Source organism: Pempheris klunzingeri, chromosome 7 (assembly GCF_042242105.1).
Source record: "Pempheris klunzingeri isolate RE-2024b chromosome 7, fPemKlu1.hap1, whole genome shotgun sequence".
Classification (NCBI taxonomy): domain Eukaryota; kingdom Metazoa; phylum Chordata; class Actinopteri; order Acropomatiformes; family Pempheridae; genus Pempheris; species Pempheris klunzingeri.
In genome coordinates this window covers 18,787,169-18,804,044 of record NC_092018.1, presented here as the reverse complement: position 1 = coordinate 18,804,044, position 16,876 = coordinate 18,787,169, and the positions used below count along the sequence as shown (strand labels likewise).

Sequence of the window (16,876 nt, the reverse complement as noted above, 5' to 3'; positions counted from 1 at the left end):
AAAAATTAAAAAAATCACACTGGCAGACACAGACGTTATGAAAAGAATAAAGCCATTTTGTCAATTTACATATAAAGGTGGTCGTTCTGCTTCCTTCAAAGCGTCCCTCAGAGCACTTAAGACGCACAGGACTAAAGCACGAAGAGTGGGTGCTATCTGCTCCTTCAGGTTGATTCATGTTGTGTAGACAGAAGGAGCATCACTGATGGGTGCAGCTGGGTGTGGTCAGAAATGTGCATTGATTTACCTCTTTCTGTGCCCAGCACTGATGTCACTTTGTCCTGGAGTACACTTGTAAATCACTGCAGCAGGTGTGGAATTAAAACACAGGAGGTCACAAAAAAACAACATTTTCATGGGGGGGTTGAGAACAGGTCCAAGATGCTCAGCAGTCTCTTTTCCTCTCCAGTAAGGCCTGGAGACAAACTATGGTGATAGTGGCTCAGTATGACAATATTCAATTCACAATCCGAAGCAGGGTGTATTTATTTAAAAACTTCTTATATTATTGCTTACAATAAAAAAAAAAAAAAAAACATGAGTAGTGTCCATTATTTGTTCATCTCCTGTCTCAGCTTTGTGCTTCCCTCTGAATAATCTCCAAATCAGGACAGTGCTGATACTGTGGTTCAGGCGGCTCTGCCCAGGTGGACTGTGGGAGTCTATTAAGGCCGCTGGCGGGAAAGGTGATGACTGCTGTGTCACTGAAGACGTCAATCAGACGGGACGGACAAGGCAGCTGTGTCTCCTCACACACGGGCACAGCCTGAGTGATGTAGCTGTAGTCCCGCTTGAGCTCTCTCTCGATTGTCCTGTTGGGACGACAGAGAGACAAACGTCACCTCTTGTTCAATTTCTTAAGCATCATCTCCCTCATTTGTGTCTCGTACATACCTGTCCCTCATGCCACTGAAGCTGTTTCCAATGATTATCATAAGAGGAAGACATCGTGCGCTCCAGTTCTTCCACAGAAGGTTGTTATACAGGGCTTTCCCACAATGCATCAGGTAAAAGAGCGTGGGCTTAGTCACCAGACGTTTCCCCTCCTGCACAATACAGCAAGACAGAAAGTTTGAGAAAGTTTGTTTGAGAAGTGATTTCCTAAAACGGAGATTCTGGCATTTAAAATTTAGACAACTTTTGTATGAATGTAATAATCTACCTTTAATTTGTGTTTCCCTTTTTTCACAACATCTATGTTTAAGGAAAAAATAAAAAGCAATAACGAGTGATTTGTCTTTGGCAGCAGACGCTTAACTCTTGGTTGCCCAGATTTTCCCACGAGCTCTTAAACCAACAGTGGAAGACTTTCCAACATTATCAGCTCAGACGCCACACAACCATTACCAACTGACCTCATTTTCTGTGAGCACGGTCAGACCCAGCTCTCTCAAAACGTCCCTCTCTCCAGAGGAGAACGCAGGATCATACACAGAGCAGTCCTTCAGAGGAATCTACAGGGAGAGGAGCAGTGAGACACAGGATGTCCAACGAACGGGGTCTTGTGTGTGTGTGTGTGTGTGTTTGTTTCCTCTGACCTGTCCTGCATCCAGCAGCAGCATCAACATGGCAAGCTGGTAGCGAGCTGACACACAGGAGGAAAAGGAGCCAAGGCCATAACACACACACTCCAGTTGCTGACGTGATCTTCCATCTCTGCTCCTCCCCGGCTGGTCTGTGACGGTGTCAGTGTCCTCCTTCTCTGAGGGGGCTGCTGATGCTGCACACAGCAGCTGCTCTGAAGATAAGGATCCAGAAAGGGTCACTGGGCTGCAAGATGAATTCTTCCACGGCAAAAGGAAATATCTGGTGACACTCACCTTTCCACTCCTGCCAAAACTCCTCGCATCTTAGCTCAGACCTACAGAGGAGGATAAACAGAGTTACTGGACTCTCTAGAATTTCTGCTCTATGTGTCCACCTGAATGGTTTTCCAGGAGCCTGCTGGTTAACTGGACTTCTTACAGCGTGTCTCTGATTCGTTTAATAGTCTTCCCGATGTCCAGCTGCTCCTGACAGCGTGTTGAATTAAGGGACACCTGATGAAGGTTTGATTTCCGCGCTGCACCTTTTCGTCTCCGGGCCACCTGCCACTCCTCCCCGGCGTCCGACATCTATGATAATTCACCGGCGACCCAGATACACAGACGTGTCATTAAAAATATTCGTCTTATTAAAAGTTCAAATTTAAATGCTGCCTGGCGTTGGCGAGTCTGCAGCAAGTGGGACTATTTTGAGTGTAACACACACACACAGGTCCTCTTCCGGTGTGCCCGGAACCCTAGACTGTTAATAGAAGTTGTATCCTCTTATTTTTGTAAAATCAATGGTCAATAAACTGGACGAAGATGAGTACTTTGTAGGCCTATATTATACATGTATATCTATGTATATCAAATCGCTCTGAATTCATCATGTTTAAAATGGTTAATTGTTTAGAAGCATTTGATAATCAAAATGGCGACAGCTGCTGGCCAAATGTTGCATTGTATTTGTATGAAGCGGTCTTCAATGCGACTCCACAATGAGACAGTTAAATTTGTCAGAATAAAGCTGGTTTACTGCTTTTCGTCTTGTCCACTCAGTGGGTATTTGTCATTGGATATAATAATAAATACAAAGAATCAGAACCAGGTGACATTTAATCTTTCTGCTTGAGTGAAATCCTCTCAACCAAAATGTTGTCATCGTAACTGCCATGAATCCTAAAACCAAACAAAACTGAACTGTTTTCTAAATTACTTTGTTTTCTGTAAAACTGGGACACATTTATGAAAACATAAGCCTGGGAAAGACATTTTCAAAGGGTTACAAAGTTTGGTGTAACACCGGCGGTTAACCGGAAGTACTTGTGTTTTCGTGTGTATAACGAAGAGGCTAGCGTTAGCTTCCTTTAGCTGGATTACCTTTCATCACTGTGACAGAAGAATGAACGTATACCTGATCTCTGCGTAGGTTACAAGAATAACGAACGTTTCAAGTGAGTTACAGGAAACAACCTTTTCATTTTTTCCCTACACGCAAGTTTTTTTTTGTAAAGTGAGCAGTTTAGCTACATAAAGCTAACGTGAGCTTTTGCTAGTAAATGTTAGCTTGTCTTCACGTTGGATTTTCTTCACAGGGTGAAATCTATCTGTGTAGTTGTTTAGATATATTTAGTAAGAGTGGTTGTGTTAGTTAGCTGGGTAACGAATGGAGATGATGCTGCTTATGATTTCTTTGGATTAATTTTAACATTGGCTAATGGTCGTTGTTGTCTTGGAGAAGATCACATGATGACAGCTGCAAATAATTCAAAACAAACAAAACCTACTGGATGTAACAGTTATTTGACAGAAGTATTATCAGCTTAAGATGAATTACTTATCAGGTTTCTTACCGCGCCTTTCAGTCTCCTCCAATGGTTTTCATCACCAGATAGTTTGCCATGCTGTCACAGAGATGCACTACCTTAACCTACTTGTATTTTATCTTATGTGATATCCAGAGATGTCCATGTCCCACCTGTATGGGCGGAGAGAGGAGGAGGAGGATGGTGTGGAGGTGGAGAGCTTTGAGGTGACAGACTGGGACTTGGCCAATGAGTTCAACCCAGACCGCCGCAGACACAGGCAGACCAAGGACCAGGCCACCTATGGCATCTGGGCTGACAGGGACTCGGACGAGGATGAGAGGCCTAGCTTTGGGGGCAAGAAGTAAGACATGGGTTTATTTTTTGTTGCCTTAGTGCCCCCATTGTGTTGGAGTCTTTTTCTCCTCACCTTAACCTGCAGTCCTCCTCTGACATGCTTCATCTGAACCTGAACCCAACCTCTGTTATTACTGCTACACCTGACCATAGTCTGAGATACACAAACACAAATTTAATAATTGGGGAACAGACTTTGACACAGCACCCCATCTTAGTCAGTCCAAGAGGAATAGTCCACACAAATACTAACTGCTGCGTATATTAACAGTTGTTAATATGATGAGTCGATTGTTTTATTTATTTTTTTTTAGATCTAAAGACTACAGTGCTCCAGTGAACTTTGTGAGTGCTGGTCTGCGCAAGTCTGCAGCTGAGGAGAAACAGCAGCAACAGCAAAAAGGAGATGGAGGCTCTGATGATTCTGATGATGATGTTCCCTCAGCACCACCACCTCCTCGCAGCCTTGCACCCAAAAAACTCCAGATGGTACATTTTCTTGTGTGTTCATTCTTGCCCATTGCATATACTCTTGCAGCAGTGCCTTGGCTGTCAAAAACTATTCCTTTTTATTCTTAGGGTAATTTCCGGGGCAACCAGTCTTTGAGGTTTGCAGGTGGCATACAGTCTGGTAAAGGCATCGGTACCTGGGAGAAGCACACAAAGGGGATTGGACAGAAACTTCTGCAGAAAATGGGTTACCAACCGGGCAAAGGCCTGGGCAAGAATGCTCAAGGTGGGCAGGCCTGATGAGGCTATGTTACTGAGATGGTTAGTTATACTGAATAGAGAGGATATATTCTGACCTTGCACCCTTATTGCTGCAGGTATTATAAACCCCATCGAGGCAAAGGTTCGTAAAGGCAAGGGAGCCGTAGGTGCTTACGGCAATGAGAGAACCCAGCAGAGTCTTCAGGATTTCCCTGTGGTCGACTCAGAGGAAGAGGAGGAAAAGGTATAGTGAAAAATTGTCTTTGCCTCTTTTTTTCATTTAACTCACAGTTGTACTATATTGCTGAAGTGATCTTGTGGAGTGAGTCAACAATATTTTGACATTGTTCTCAATTTCCGTCTGTGTAGGAGTTTAGGAAGGAGCTAGGCCAGTGGCGTAAGGATCCTGCAGGTTCTGTTGGGAAAAAAAAACCCAAGTACTCCTACAGAACTGTGGACGAGCTGAAGGCCAAAGGCAAGCTGGCTGGGCGCAGTACAGCAGCATCTGCTGGAGAGTTGGCACAGGTCAAGGTATGTGTGAAAATACCTGCATTAACACTTTGTGTGTGTCTGTCTCACGGGAATTTTATCAGGAACTACGGCTTTCATCTCCACACCACTTGATAAAGGCTGTAATGTTATACGCATCCAGAACTTAAGTTAATTGTACTTTTACTTTCAGTATAAGATGAAACTGTGGGAACTCATTTTCCCCACATCTCTTCCCATCTCTAGGTAATAGATATGACTGGGAGAGAGCAGAAGGTGTATTACAGCTACAGTCAGATGTCCAACAAGCACAGTGTTCCAGATGAAGGTCCACCAAGCATGTCCGCTCAGGATCAGAGGGGATCTGGCTTTGCCCTCCCTGAACTCGAACACAACCTGCAGCTACTGATCGACCTTACAGAACAGGACATATTACAGGTATGAGGGAATCATAGATATCTGCCAAATACCTAATAGAGGCTCTGGATAAGCCACCTGAGACTTGTTTTATCTTGTTATGTTTCCCCCCCCCATGTACCACTCTGCTACTCCTTCCCCTATCACATGCTCTGCTGACATGCTCTCTCTTTTGCCATCTCATCACCACCTCCTGCAGTCTGCCAGACGCCTGCAGCATGAAAAAGATGTAGTGGTGTCTCTGAGCCATGAATCACGAGCACTGCAGAGCAGACTGGAGGCAGAGCAAGATGCCATTCAGAGAATGGAGGCTGTTCTGGGATTGGTTGAGCGTTTTCCCTCCGGGGAGATGGCACCAGGGGAGGGACCCACCCTACAGGTGCATGTACAGTAAACACACACACAAATGGCTGCAGTTATCAGGTTGCTTCCGTTTGATCTGTTATTACATCCATATATGTATTGTTTTGGTGCCCTCTCTCTCTTTCTACAGGAGTGTACCCGGATCTTTGAGACTTTACAAACAGACTATTATGAAGAATACAAAACAATGGGATTGGCTGACCTGGCTGTGGCTGTTGTTCAGCCGTTACTCAAAGAGAAACTTCGTTCCTGGGACCCTCTGAAGGTTTGCTTTTGCATTTATCTTCTTTTGGGGTATCTGCATTCTTTCAGCATTTGTTTTCATCTTTAATAATTCATAATGAAGCCACCGCTGTTTTCTGTTTATTTCAGGACAGCACATATTGCCTGGAAGACATTGGTCAGTGGAGAGCAATCCTTGAATCTAGAGACGTCCAGTCCAATGCTCCAGATTCAAACATGGACCCTTACCACAGGTCATTTAAAACACACAAACTTAAATTATGCTGTGCTCATGTATTTCATGGACAAATTCTACTGGAAAGGTGCTCCAGCCTGTGTTTGTGACATGTGTGTCCTGCCTTTGTTGGTCCAGAATGTTGTGGGAAGTGTGGATCCCAGTGATGCGGTCCTGTGTGTCAGGGTGGCAGCCTCGTACCGTAGGGCCAATGGTGGACTGTGTGGAAGTGTGGGCTCCTATTCTCCCCCTGTGGATCCTGGATCACCTGTTGGAACAACTGATCTTACCCAGGCTACAGCGAGAGGCAAGACACACTTAAGTGGATTTAGAAACACTCAACTGAGGTCACTCATTTCCCATAATTTACTTGTGGATAATCGCCTTCTACATTGCAAGATGTTTTTATTCCTTTTTGTTTCCGGTTCTGGTAGGTGGATAACTGGAACCCATTAACTGACACGGTGCCCATCCACTCCTGGATCCATCCTTGGCTGCTTCTGCTCCAGGCACGCCTAGAGCCTCTTTACCCACCAATCAGGAGCAAACTGTCCAACGCCCTGCAGCGGTGGCACCCCAGCGACGCCTCGGCCCGCCTCATCCTGCAGCCGTGGAAAGACGTTTTCACGCCAGGTGCATGGGAGGCCTTCATGGTGAAAAACATTATCCCGAAGCTAGGTACGTCTTCATCTGTGACAGCCTCTAAAAATGACATAGCAGTGCATGAAAGTGTGTTCCCCTGTGTATCCCTCCTTTCCCTGCTGGTTGCCCGGCCTCATCTGATGTCTCCGGTTTCCCTCCTCAGCTCTGTGTCTGGAAGAGCTGGTGATCAACCCTCACCAGCAGCAGATGGAGCCGTTTCACTGGGTGATGGACTGGGAGGGCATGTTGTCTCCCTCTAGCCTTGTGGCCCTACTGGACAAAAACTTCTTTACAAAGTGGTTGCAGGTCACCGTCTATTCTTACACACTAAATTGTACTCAGAACAAAAAGAAATCAAAGAAGCACTTAGCCACAATTTATTATTGTATAAGTATATGTTTTTGTCTTACAGGTCCTGTGTTCATGGCTGAGCAATAGTCCGAACTATGAGGAAATCACTAAATGGTACCTGGGTTGGAAAAGCATGTTTAGCGACGTCGTGTTGTCACAGCCGCTCGTGAAAGAGAAATTCAATGAAGCTTTGGACATCATGAACCGTGCAGTGTCTTCAGGCATGGGTTGGTGTCACACACAGCCTCTATGAGATTCTTTTATTTCCTCTGCTGTACAAACACAACACTAATTCTTTTTCGTATCCACAGGTGGATATATGCAACCTGGTGCAAGGGAGAATATTGCATATCTAACACAAACAGAGAGACGAAAGGACTTCCAGTATGAAGCGATGCAGGAGCGCAGAGATGCAGAGAGCGTGGCTCACAGGGGCGTCAGTGCAGGGGTGCCGACTAACTTCAAAGATCTTATCCAGACCAAGGCTGAGGAGAACAACATCGTCTTTATGCCCTTGGTGGCCAAACGGCATGAGGGCAAACAGCTGTACACGTTTGGGCGTATTGTCATCTACATAGACAGAGGGGTTGTGTTTGTGCAAGGAGAGAAGACTTGGGTGCCCACGTCTTTGCAGAGTCTGATAGATATGGCCAAGTGAGGGTGGACCGACTGGTTCCTTGATCTGCCAAATGTAAAAGAGAATAAAGCAAATGTTCGCTTTTTATGTGACTTCAGTGTGCTGATACTGTTTATGTGTCTGCATGTTTTTTAAGTGTCACTAGAACTGTAAATAAATCATTTTTGAATGTATGTGATCTGCCATGTGACTTTCTTAATCGATAAGAAATGCAAGCAAATAAAGATTAAGTACTTACACAGTATACGGTATAGTACATATATCTATGTATATATGATAGCTGGTTTAGCATTCAACACAGGCAAGGCAATTTTCTCCATATATATTTCTTTATAGATACTACTAGAGTCTCATTCATTCGATATTGATTTACATGTACAACATTTTTTTTATTGATATTTATGAACAAGACTAATTTCCACATGATTTCTCTCCCTTATGGTATTGCTACTTTTACTCTACCTTTTTGAGTACATTTTCACCATCAATCAATCAGACGAGAGGGAGAAGAAATCAAGTAATATTTCAATTTTGTGTGTATTGCAGTCTTTCTGAAAAAACTCGTGCAGTCAGTATTTATATTTCTGTACAGTAGGTGGCAGTGTAGCTGCTGTCCGGCCTGAGGAGTTTGACCCGCCGCGGCTTCCGTCTGTAGTCGGTGCTTTGCGGTGAAACAAAGTACTCTGTGCATGTGCATTAGCGCACGATTTTATCCTTTCAGGCGTGTTTTCGCATCATAAAGGTATGTGGATATTTAAGTACATCTCATCAAATACACAAAATATCGACGGTTTGGTATCTACAGCATAAAAACGCGCCTTTATGAGCCGATAAGCTAACGATTGTTAGCCAACAAGCTAGTAAGCGTTCGCTATCAGCAGCTTGCTAGTAGGGAAACACTAGTGTACGTGCGTTACTCCAAATAGCTAAATGTTAATCTTATTGTATTTCCTTTGTGTTTTCTCGATCTTTATCCAGCCAACATGTCGTCTGACGCCCTGAAGAAGCGAAAGTCGAAGGTTCTCCGCAGTGAAGGAGGAACCCCAGAGATGAAGCGAGGTCGCGGAGACGGAGACCAGCAGGTAGGACAACATACCGAGATATAAGAGTTAAAACACACGAGCTCAAGTTTGTCTTCCAATTAAAGTAAAGTACATGAAAACGTTGTTTTGGTGAGAACAGATTTTCACATAGTCCACGAAAATAACAACTAGATTGCATAAGATCACGTTCCCGGGTTTACAAAACCCTAGAAACAGCAAACATGAAATCCAGCTTCAGAAATGACCACAATTTAATGTCTTATGGTCTCATTATAGGGCTTATATGGTGATGGGGTTACCATCTGTTTTACAGGTGTTATTGTGTCCACCTCCTTTTTACTTTAGACCAACATCATACAAAAGTCTACGCATAGCTAGAGTTGCTCTTGTGATTGAGATACAAATCTCATGTTAATAAATGAGCAGTGGGAGTGCTATGTTATTACCAAGGTATTAATTTAGGATAATGAAAGTGTGAGTCAAGTTCAGAGTTGTTAACTCAGTCACTCACTCCTGCTTTTGACAAGTCCAAATCCCTGCTCATCAATCCTTGTTGTAAAAGATTCAGCACTGAGAGGAAGAGGAGACTCGAGTTAAAGCGGAGTTGACAGTAATGTGATATACTGTACACTTTTTTTTCTATTTTCCAGGATGTGCGCGTGTATAATGAGGAGGTGGAGCTGGATGGCAGGGACCCTGAGCAGGATTACCTGCAGTACAAAGAATCGTGTGAGAGTTTGGCCACGCTCATGAGTGAGATCCAGGATCTTAAAGCCAACGGAGCTAAGGAGGGTGTAAGAATCATATTTTTAAGCTACACATCCAAACTACTGCCATTATAGTCTGATTTCATTGTCAGTTTTTGTCCGTGATAATGTAGTTACATCAAAGACTAGTTTAATATAGACTGTAGTATTGGTAAATCAAATGCATCATGATCCCAAGTTGATTCTGTCTCCTCACCCATAACAATGAGACCTAACAAGTTGTATCTCTTCTCAGTGTGCTGAGGTGGAGCAGAGGCGCATGCAGAGCTGCATCCACTTCATGAACCTAAAGAAACTGAATCGTCTGGCTCATATGCGACTAAAGAGAGGCAGAGACCAGACGCACGAGGTAATTGCGACACGACTCTTAAATGCTGTCCAGTGTTGATGGCATATTAAAAGAAATACCAGTTTGGGTTAAGTTCACTCTTTTCTATCAATTTGCTGGGGAAAAAAAGTGCTGCCTCAGCTCCCTCTTGTGCTGATCAGGAAAGACGATTGGAACAAACAGCACTTTGTTCCTACTTATAACACCTAATTGAAAGAAGAAAGCTTACACATCCCTGTGATTGTTTTTGTTTGGAATTGATCTAGTTTTGGATCCTGCTTATTGCCCTTTGTTCTTACTGAATTCTTGATCTGATTCTTCGCATGTTGTTTGGGGTGTATTCATTTCCAGGGCCACTGGGTTTGTGTTTGGAAACCGCACTTAACCACGTTTTTGTTTTGTTTTTTCCTTTAGGCAAAGCAGAAAGTGGATGTGCTGCACCTTCAGTTACAGAACCTGCTCTACGAAGTTATGCATCTTCAGAAGGAGATCAGCAAGTGCCTGGAGTTCAAGTTAGTGCAAAATATTTCATTCTTAATATACATTTTAATGTAATAACATTGACACCAGGCAAAATTATTACCATGAATATTTGCTGAAACTATCATCCTTATGTACTAGAAGAAGAAAAAGATTACAAAGTGCTTTCTAAAAAACCAGTCAGGTTACTTTAAGCCCTAGAAATGAAGATGCCTACTTTCTTTCTGTCAGGTAGACTTATAATCCGTCAGCACTTTCTTAAGTGAAAGTAATTCCTTTCCCCATGAGATACTTAAAATGTATTGTTTGTTATTCAGTAAGTTGCTCGTGTGGAGTGAAGCTTGTCAATATGACTCGGTACACCCACTGTTGATAAAAGTATATACAGCACCTTTCGTGCACAAAATGCTTTAACACACCTTTCCTTGACACAGGTCTAAGCACGAGGAAATAGACTTGGTGTCTGTGGAGGAGTTTTACACAGAGTCACCACAGGAGATTTCCAGGCCTCAGCTCACAAAAAACGACCCCCACCAACTCACACTGGCACGACTAGACTGGGAGCTAGAGCAGAGGAAGAGGTATGTAAACTTGTGCACGACGTAGTGCATTAGTAGCACGCTGTCGTTACAAAACATTCAGGGTTTTTGAGGGGCGCGGATCAGCTGTTAAAAGGTTGTGCTTGGATTCAGGTTGGCAGAGAAATACGAGGAGTCACAGGCCACAAAGGAGAAGATCCAGAAGAGCATCGAGGTGAAGAAGGAACATCTGACAAGCTTGCAGCCAGGACTCAATGCCATAATGCAGGTATAACAGCTGTCTGGGCGCCATATTGTTAAGATCTCGGGGACTGCGCTATGACTCCAGTCTCAGCAGCTCGGAACATTGATTTTGGCAAAGCGTTTTGAAAATGTGTTAATAATTTATTGTTTATCACATTGCATATTTAATTCATGTATAATTCATTTGAAAGAAAAGAGCTCTCTAGCATCCAATTCATTTTTGTCTTCATTGAGATGATGGTCTTAACTTGCTGTAGCACCAGTGAACACCATGTGTGGTCTCTCTTCTGTCACAGGCCTCTATCCCGGTGCAGCAGTACCTCTCAATGCCTTTTGAGCAGACTCAGAAGCAGACAGAGATTGCCCGCCACCTGCCTCCACCTCTCTACGTCCTGTTTGTTCAAGCCAATGCCTACGGCCAGGCCTGTGGTAAGTAATCTTTAGAGGGTATCTTGTGTATCTAGAATAGAGTTTTCCTTTACGGGATACGAGGCCCATTTGCCAGTGGTTTATTTTGTTTCTATTGCAGACAAGAACCTGAACATCTCAATCAGTGGTGATGTGGATGAGGCCAAGGCCCTGTCCAAACCTCCAGAAGATTCCCAGGGTACAAACGTTACTATAATTGCCTGCAATCACTCGTACAGCATTTCCACAGAACACACCAGAACTTCATTGTGCTGTTCATATTCCTGTTGTGCTTAATAGTTCAAGAAACTAGAAATGCATCCCCAACAAAAAAAAAAAAACATTAAAATATGTGTTCTGGTTTCATCTAGATGATGAGAGTGATTCAGATGCAGAGGAGGAGCAAGAGAAAACGGTGAGTCTTAGACCTACCAGCGCGCACACACACACACACACACACACACACGCACGCACGCACACACACTCTCAGGTCAGTGAGTTCAGCGATGTCTTAATAGACCTGTCTTTGAACCGGACACACAAACTGTCCCTGAAGCCCGAGCTATCATACATTGTGGTCCGCCGGGTAGAAAAGCAGCAGCTATCGATCGCTTCCTCCATCCGGATGAGTGCCAGCTGGAGGATTCTGGGAAATATTTACCAAGAATGGCTAGGTGACTGTAACCTGAGACCACCTTGGCCAAGCACAAACCTGTGCTCATTTTTATTGTCTGTCTGTTCGGATGTTTCCCTAGTAACTATAAATGACTCGTTTGTTTTGTGATCATCTCTGTCTGTTCTTCATAGGGCAACTGCCACCTCCTTCATTATGTAACTGTAGAGGGCTAAAATGCCAAGTTTCTCCTGTAAGCAGCTGGAATCTGATGCAAATTGGTTCTTATTTATTTGATATGCAACAATGCCAAACATGCACGTTTGCTTCCTTTCTTTTCATCTCTCATTTCCGTGGCTTTTTACTGTCTGTTTTACAGAAGAGGAGAAGGCCAACTACAGGCGGCCAGCTGGATGAGAAAAGACGGGAGATGCTGAAGAGGCACCCTCTGTCCCTCTGCTTGGACCTCAAGTGTAAAGGTAACTCATTCTACGTTATTCGTGACTTACAATTCTGGCCTCAGTCTGTGCATTTTTGTGCATGCAGACACATTCCCTGTCTTTACTCAGCAGGTTTTAGCTCAAATATTTACACGCCATCTGTGTTACTTTACCTGTAATGGAACCATAGCTGTGCTGCATATCGTGGTAACGCTATACCTACCAGATAGTATGTGAAAGAAAGTAAGCGTGACCTACTCTGCTATGATGTCATGACACCGTTTGACCCTTATGTTCCCTCTGCTGGCAATAAAAGGAATAGTGATAGATTATAGGGAGATCTGCATTGCAGGCGTAACTCTACCTAAAGGGGGAGGAGGCAGAGAGGTGAGAGAGATGCTTGCAGCAGCGTGGGTCTGCAGCACCTACCACATGCTGTAAGCATATTTTCTCATCACCGGTCCTTCTTTAACTCCGGCTTTTATTTCCACTGCTTCCCCTCTCCTGAATGATCCTCTCTGCTGCCAGCCGCAGCAGTCAGTTTACTGCAGTAAAGGCAAAAGCGTTTGTGTCTGGGAGTGACAGAGTGTCACCGAGTTCACTGTGACTGCAGAGAGCGGAGTGTGAAAAATGACCATCAGCATAGTATGTGTCCCCTGGGTGCATCTTGCAAGCGTCATGACCACACCCCGTTATTGCTCTCTAATGTGCTGCAGCGTAAGATAAACCCTGAGGGGACGTTCACTGGGAGGACTAATGAAAGTAGGGGGGGGGCTGAGAGAGTATTGAGTTAAGCTAGTAATGGATTATTTTATCGCCATGTGTTATCCGTCATGTCTCCACAGATGGCAGCATCCTCCACCTCTCCTTCTACTACCTGATGAATCTGAACATTACGACAGTCAAGACCAAGGTCTCCACCTCCACAGACCTCAACACAGCCATCAGCGCAGGGTACGTGTGTGTGTGTGTGTGTGTGTGTGTGTGTGTGAGGACTTCAGCATCTGTCTCCATCCCTGACAGGAAAGTTTAACGATGTCTTCTTTTGCAGTGACCTGCTTAAATCAGACACTCTGCTCAGCTGTCTCTACACCAACGACCAGGGGCGAGAAACACCTAATCCAGCTAACCGCTACCAGTTTGATAAAGTCGGGTGAGGATGTCAGATAATTAAAGGAAATATGAAGATGGAAGAGGGCCATTGAATTTAACAGAACTGCAGAAGAATTAAACCTTAATTTCCTCTCAGGATTGTTTCCTTTGCTGATTATTTGGAGGAACTGGGACATCCCTACATGTGGGTTCAGAGTCTCGGAGGACTGCATTTTCCCAACGATACTTCAGAGGTGCGCGTCGGAATCAAGCATTATCTCAGTACAACACATTTCCTGTGCGCGACAGCCTTATCATGTGGGCATATTCTCTTGTTTCTCCAGGGTATGCGCGTGGGCAGTTCTCTGAGCGCCAGCCAAATGGAGAACACCATGAAGCTGCTGAGGGGACGGGTCCAGTCCCGCTTGGCTCTGCACAAACAGTTTGCCTCGCTAGGTACGCTACGCCAGGTACGCGCATTAAACACTCCTAAAGAAGAGAGAGGACACTTTGACTGACGTTGTTTTGCGCCCGTGTCCTCAGAGCACAGCATCATCCCGGTCTCCAGTGAGTGTCAGCACCTCTTTCCTGCCAAGATCATCTCCCGCTTAGCTCGCTGGACCACCATCACTTACGAGGAGTACATGGTATACACACATGAACATTCATACCGATATTTGACCTGTTCTGAAAGAATGCATCAAAAAAAGATCTCGTGCAGCACTCATCTCACTGTGATATTTCTTTTTGGTGCAAGGATCTGCTATATACACGTCATGTGGCTGATGCTGGGCTGGCAAAGGAGACTGATCTTTACTTCATGTGTGTCGTGGAGCGGGGCACAGGTGACTACTAGCACTCGTGATAGAACTGGCTGATAGTTTTTATTTGCTTTCACAAACCAGCCGCTTTGATTTCTTTTTCGTCCTCAGCTCGTCTCCATGCCGCTGTGGTGCTGAGTCCCCGTTACCCAGAAATCTCTCCTCTGTTCTCCCTCTTGCTCAGCTGGAAGGGAGAGCGCAGCGGACGCACCGATGACAACCTTAGAGTATGAACATTTTTTAATGCAGATTACGCTGCTCCCACGGGTGCTTTGTGGTCGCACAAGACCTGTTTGCTTTTTGTGTCTGGATTTCTGAAGCTCTAACCAGCTCACCTTTTTCCTTTTTTTTTTCTTTTTTTAGGCCATGGAGAGCGAGGTCAACGTGTTCAAAAATGAACTACAGGGACCACGCCCGGGACACCAGCTACTGACCAATCAAATTTCACGCCTGTGTGTCTGCCTGGATGTGTATCTGGAGACCGAAGGACAAGACGACGGCGTGGAGGGACCAAGAGAGTTTCCCAGAGAGAAGATGTGCCTGCGTACTGTCAGGTACACGGCCCTTAAGATGAGGGGTTCACGAATATTTGGTCAAAGGCAGTTTGGTGTTTGAATAGATCCGCTGTATCTCTGACATCTCGCTCTGTCTTTCTCAGGGGTCCAAATCGTCTGAAGCCATTCAAGTACAACCATCCTCAGGGCTTCTTCAGTCACCGCTAAAGCTGTCCCAGTGATTCTCTCCCTACTCTACTTTACAACTCTCACCTGCTTACCTTTAAGTATCCATTTTTAAAAGTCTTTATAACAATTTGAAAATAAAATCACTGTTATTTTCTTGAATGAGTGTGTTTCTGGTCTATTTAAGGCTCTGTTACATCCATGCCTCTGGTTTATCCCTCTGTCTTCCCCTCCAACCTCACCTCTCACTGAGCTGCTCTATTTATAGGCGTCTGCACTGGCTGATTATTATGCCATTGTAGTTCAGTGCTACAGCAAGCTGAGTCATTTCCCCTGAGCATCATGTCCATGGAATATGATATTTGGTGTATTGTCAGCCTTTGGCCTTTAATTCATTGTCTTGGAAGATAGATAATGGAAGAAAATCAGGTGGTTATTCAGGATACTGATGCCAACTCCATGAAGGATTACTCTCTTTTTACGATTAGCTAGCAGCAGTCCAAAGAAGCATCTGTCTTCATGCACATTAAAGTGTAAATCCGGCAGGATGTAACCTAATGCAGACATTAATGCGTTGTGGGTTTATGGATAGAAGGCCACTGGTGGTGATTACTACTGTTACTACTAAATTTGAATGTTAAGAGGACTGCAGTAGAGCTTTAATCAATACTTGTCTCTTCCCCATGGTACAAAAATTGGAATCTTTCCTGAGCAAAATGTCCATCTTCAGAAAAAAAGAAACATTGTTGAGTGGGATCTTGTGTTGGACCCTCACAGGCAAAAACAACTCCTTGTTCTTGTAATTGGAAAAGCCGAGAGCACAAACAAAACGGAGCCAGACAGCTTGTCCTGGCTGACTGCTAAAGGCTGCACTACTGTTAAACTCCCAAAGCTTCCTGAGAGCTGTCACGAGCTGATGTGATGTGATTCAGAAAGCATTCAAGGAAAACGTTGGTTAAAAAAAAAAAAGATGAGATTTCACAAAGCATGGTGATAAAAGTGCGATTCAGACGCGTTGCCTGGAGCAGAAGAAACATCCACCTGTTGTGTTTGATGACGTGGTCGCAGATCCCATTAATACAAATCCATCTATCGAAACGCTGAAACCGTGCCAGGAGAGGAATCCTTCCAATGTCAGCTGAAGCGTGTCCAATGTCAGTTAAGTGCGCATATAAAAAGATGTCCCCTAATGGATTTAATGTAACTGTAAGCTGCTTTTGATATACATGGACTGGTCAGATGGATGACTTTTTCACTCCAGCTGCTGTTCTCATTAGTAAAGCTTATTAAACAATGTAGCTCCACCTTTTCTGTGAGGGACTGTAGAAACCTATGAATGTCCTGAGCACGACTGTAAGCCGTGACCAGAAATGACACAGGGAAGATGTGCAATTCCTCATCCACGTTGTATGTTTCCGTGCTGTGTAAACCTTAGCTTGTGATACTCAACCTCTTACATAACTAATTATCATGACTGAATAATAATTAGATTACATGTCTGCTTCAGGGTGTGAACTTTTCCTTTTAGCAGTGGGGCAGAACTGGCGAAATGAGCGTTTTCTGTGCAAGCAAGCAGCTCTGCTTCTGATTTATACATGAGCGTGGTCTCTCGGATGTGAGGAAGGGTGCGGTGGATGCTGTGGGTGGGTACAGCTCCCCCTCTCCTT

General features: G+C 44.3%; 3 protein-coding genes across 3 annotated transcripts; 2 read left to right on the top strand and 1 right to left on the bottom strand.

Annotated features, from left to right (window-relative positions):
- Window positions 1–380: 380 nt before the first annotated feature.
- Window positions 381–2,175, bottom strand: srrd (SRR1 domain containing). The gene is made up of 6 exons (XM_070833329.1): window positions 1,966–2,175; window positions 1,821–1,861; window positions 1,539–1,738; window positions 1,356–1,454; window positions 895–1,046; window positions 381–812 (listed from the first exon to the last, which is right to left on the bottom strand). The coding sequence occupies exons 1-6, from the start codon at window positions 2,112–2,114 to the stop codon at window positions 572–574; spliced, it is 882 nt and encodes a 293-aa protein (XP_070689430.1). The 5' UTR covers window positions 2,115–2,175; the 3' UTR covers window positions 381–571.
- A 693-nt stretch (window positions 2,176–2,868) lies between these two features.
- tfip11 (tuftelin interacting protein 11) lies at window positions 2,869–7,928 on the top strand. The gene is made up of 15 exons (XM_070833324.1): window positions 2,869–2,980; window positions 3,488–3,695; window positions 4,003–4,177; window positions 4,268–4,424; window positions 4,516–4,643; window positions 4,769–4,930; window positions 5,135–5,326; window positions 5,505–5,684; window positions 5,799–5,933; window positions 6,041–6,144; window positions 6,264–6,432; window positions 6,560–6,803; window positions 6,931–7,073; window positions 7,180–7,345; window positions 7,430–7,928. Exons 2-15 carry the CDS (start codon window positions 3,490–3,492, stop codon window positions 7,774–7,776), a joined length of 2,508 nt encoding a protein of 835 aa, XP_070689425.1. The 5' UTR covers window positions 2,869–2,980; window positions 3,488–3,489; the 3' UTR covers window positions 7,777–7,928.
- Window positions 7,929–8,409: 481 nt separating this feature from the next.
- thoc5 (THO complex 5) lies at window positions 8,410–15,371 on the top strand. Its single transcript, XM_070833325.1, has 20 exons — window positions 8,410–8,497; window positions 8,734–8,837; window positions 9,449–9,592; window positions 9,801–9,914; window positions 10,308–10,405; window positions 10,808–10,954; window positions 11,066–11,180; window positions 11,452–11,584; window positions 11,685–11,762; window positions 11,935–11,978; window positions 12,556–12,655; window positions 13,462–13,570; window positions 13,668–13,769; window positions 13,866–13,962; window positions 14,053–14,164; window positions 14,252–14,355; window positions 14,466–14,553; window positions 14,641–14,756; window positions 14,893–15,083; window positions 15,188–15,371. Exons 2-20 carry the CDS (start codon window positions 8,739–8,741, stop codon window positions 15,249–15,251), a joined length of 2,055 nt encoding a protein of 684 aa, XP_070689426.1. The 5' UTR covers window positions 8,410–8,497; window positions 8,734–8,738; the 3' UTR covers window positions 15,252–15,371.
- The last annotated feature ends 1,505 nt before the right edge of the window (window positions 15,372–16,876 follow it).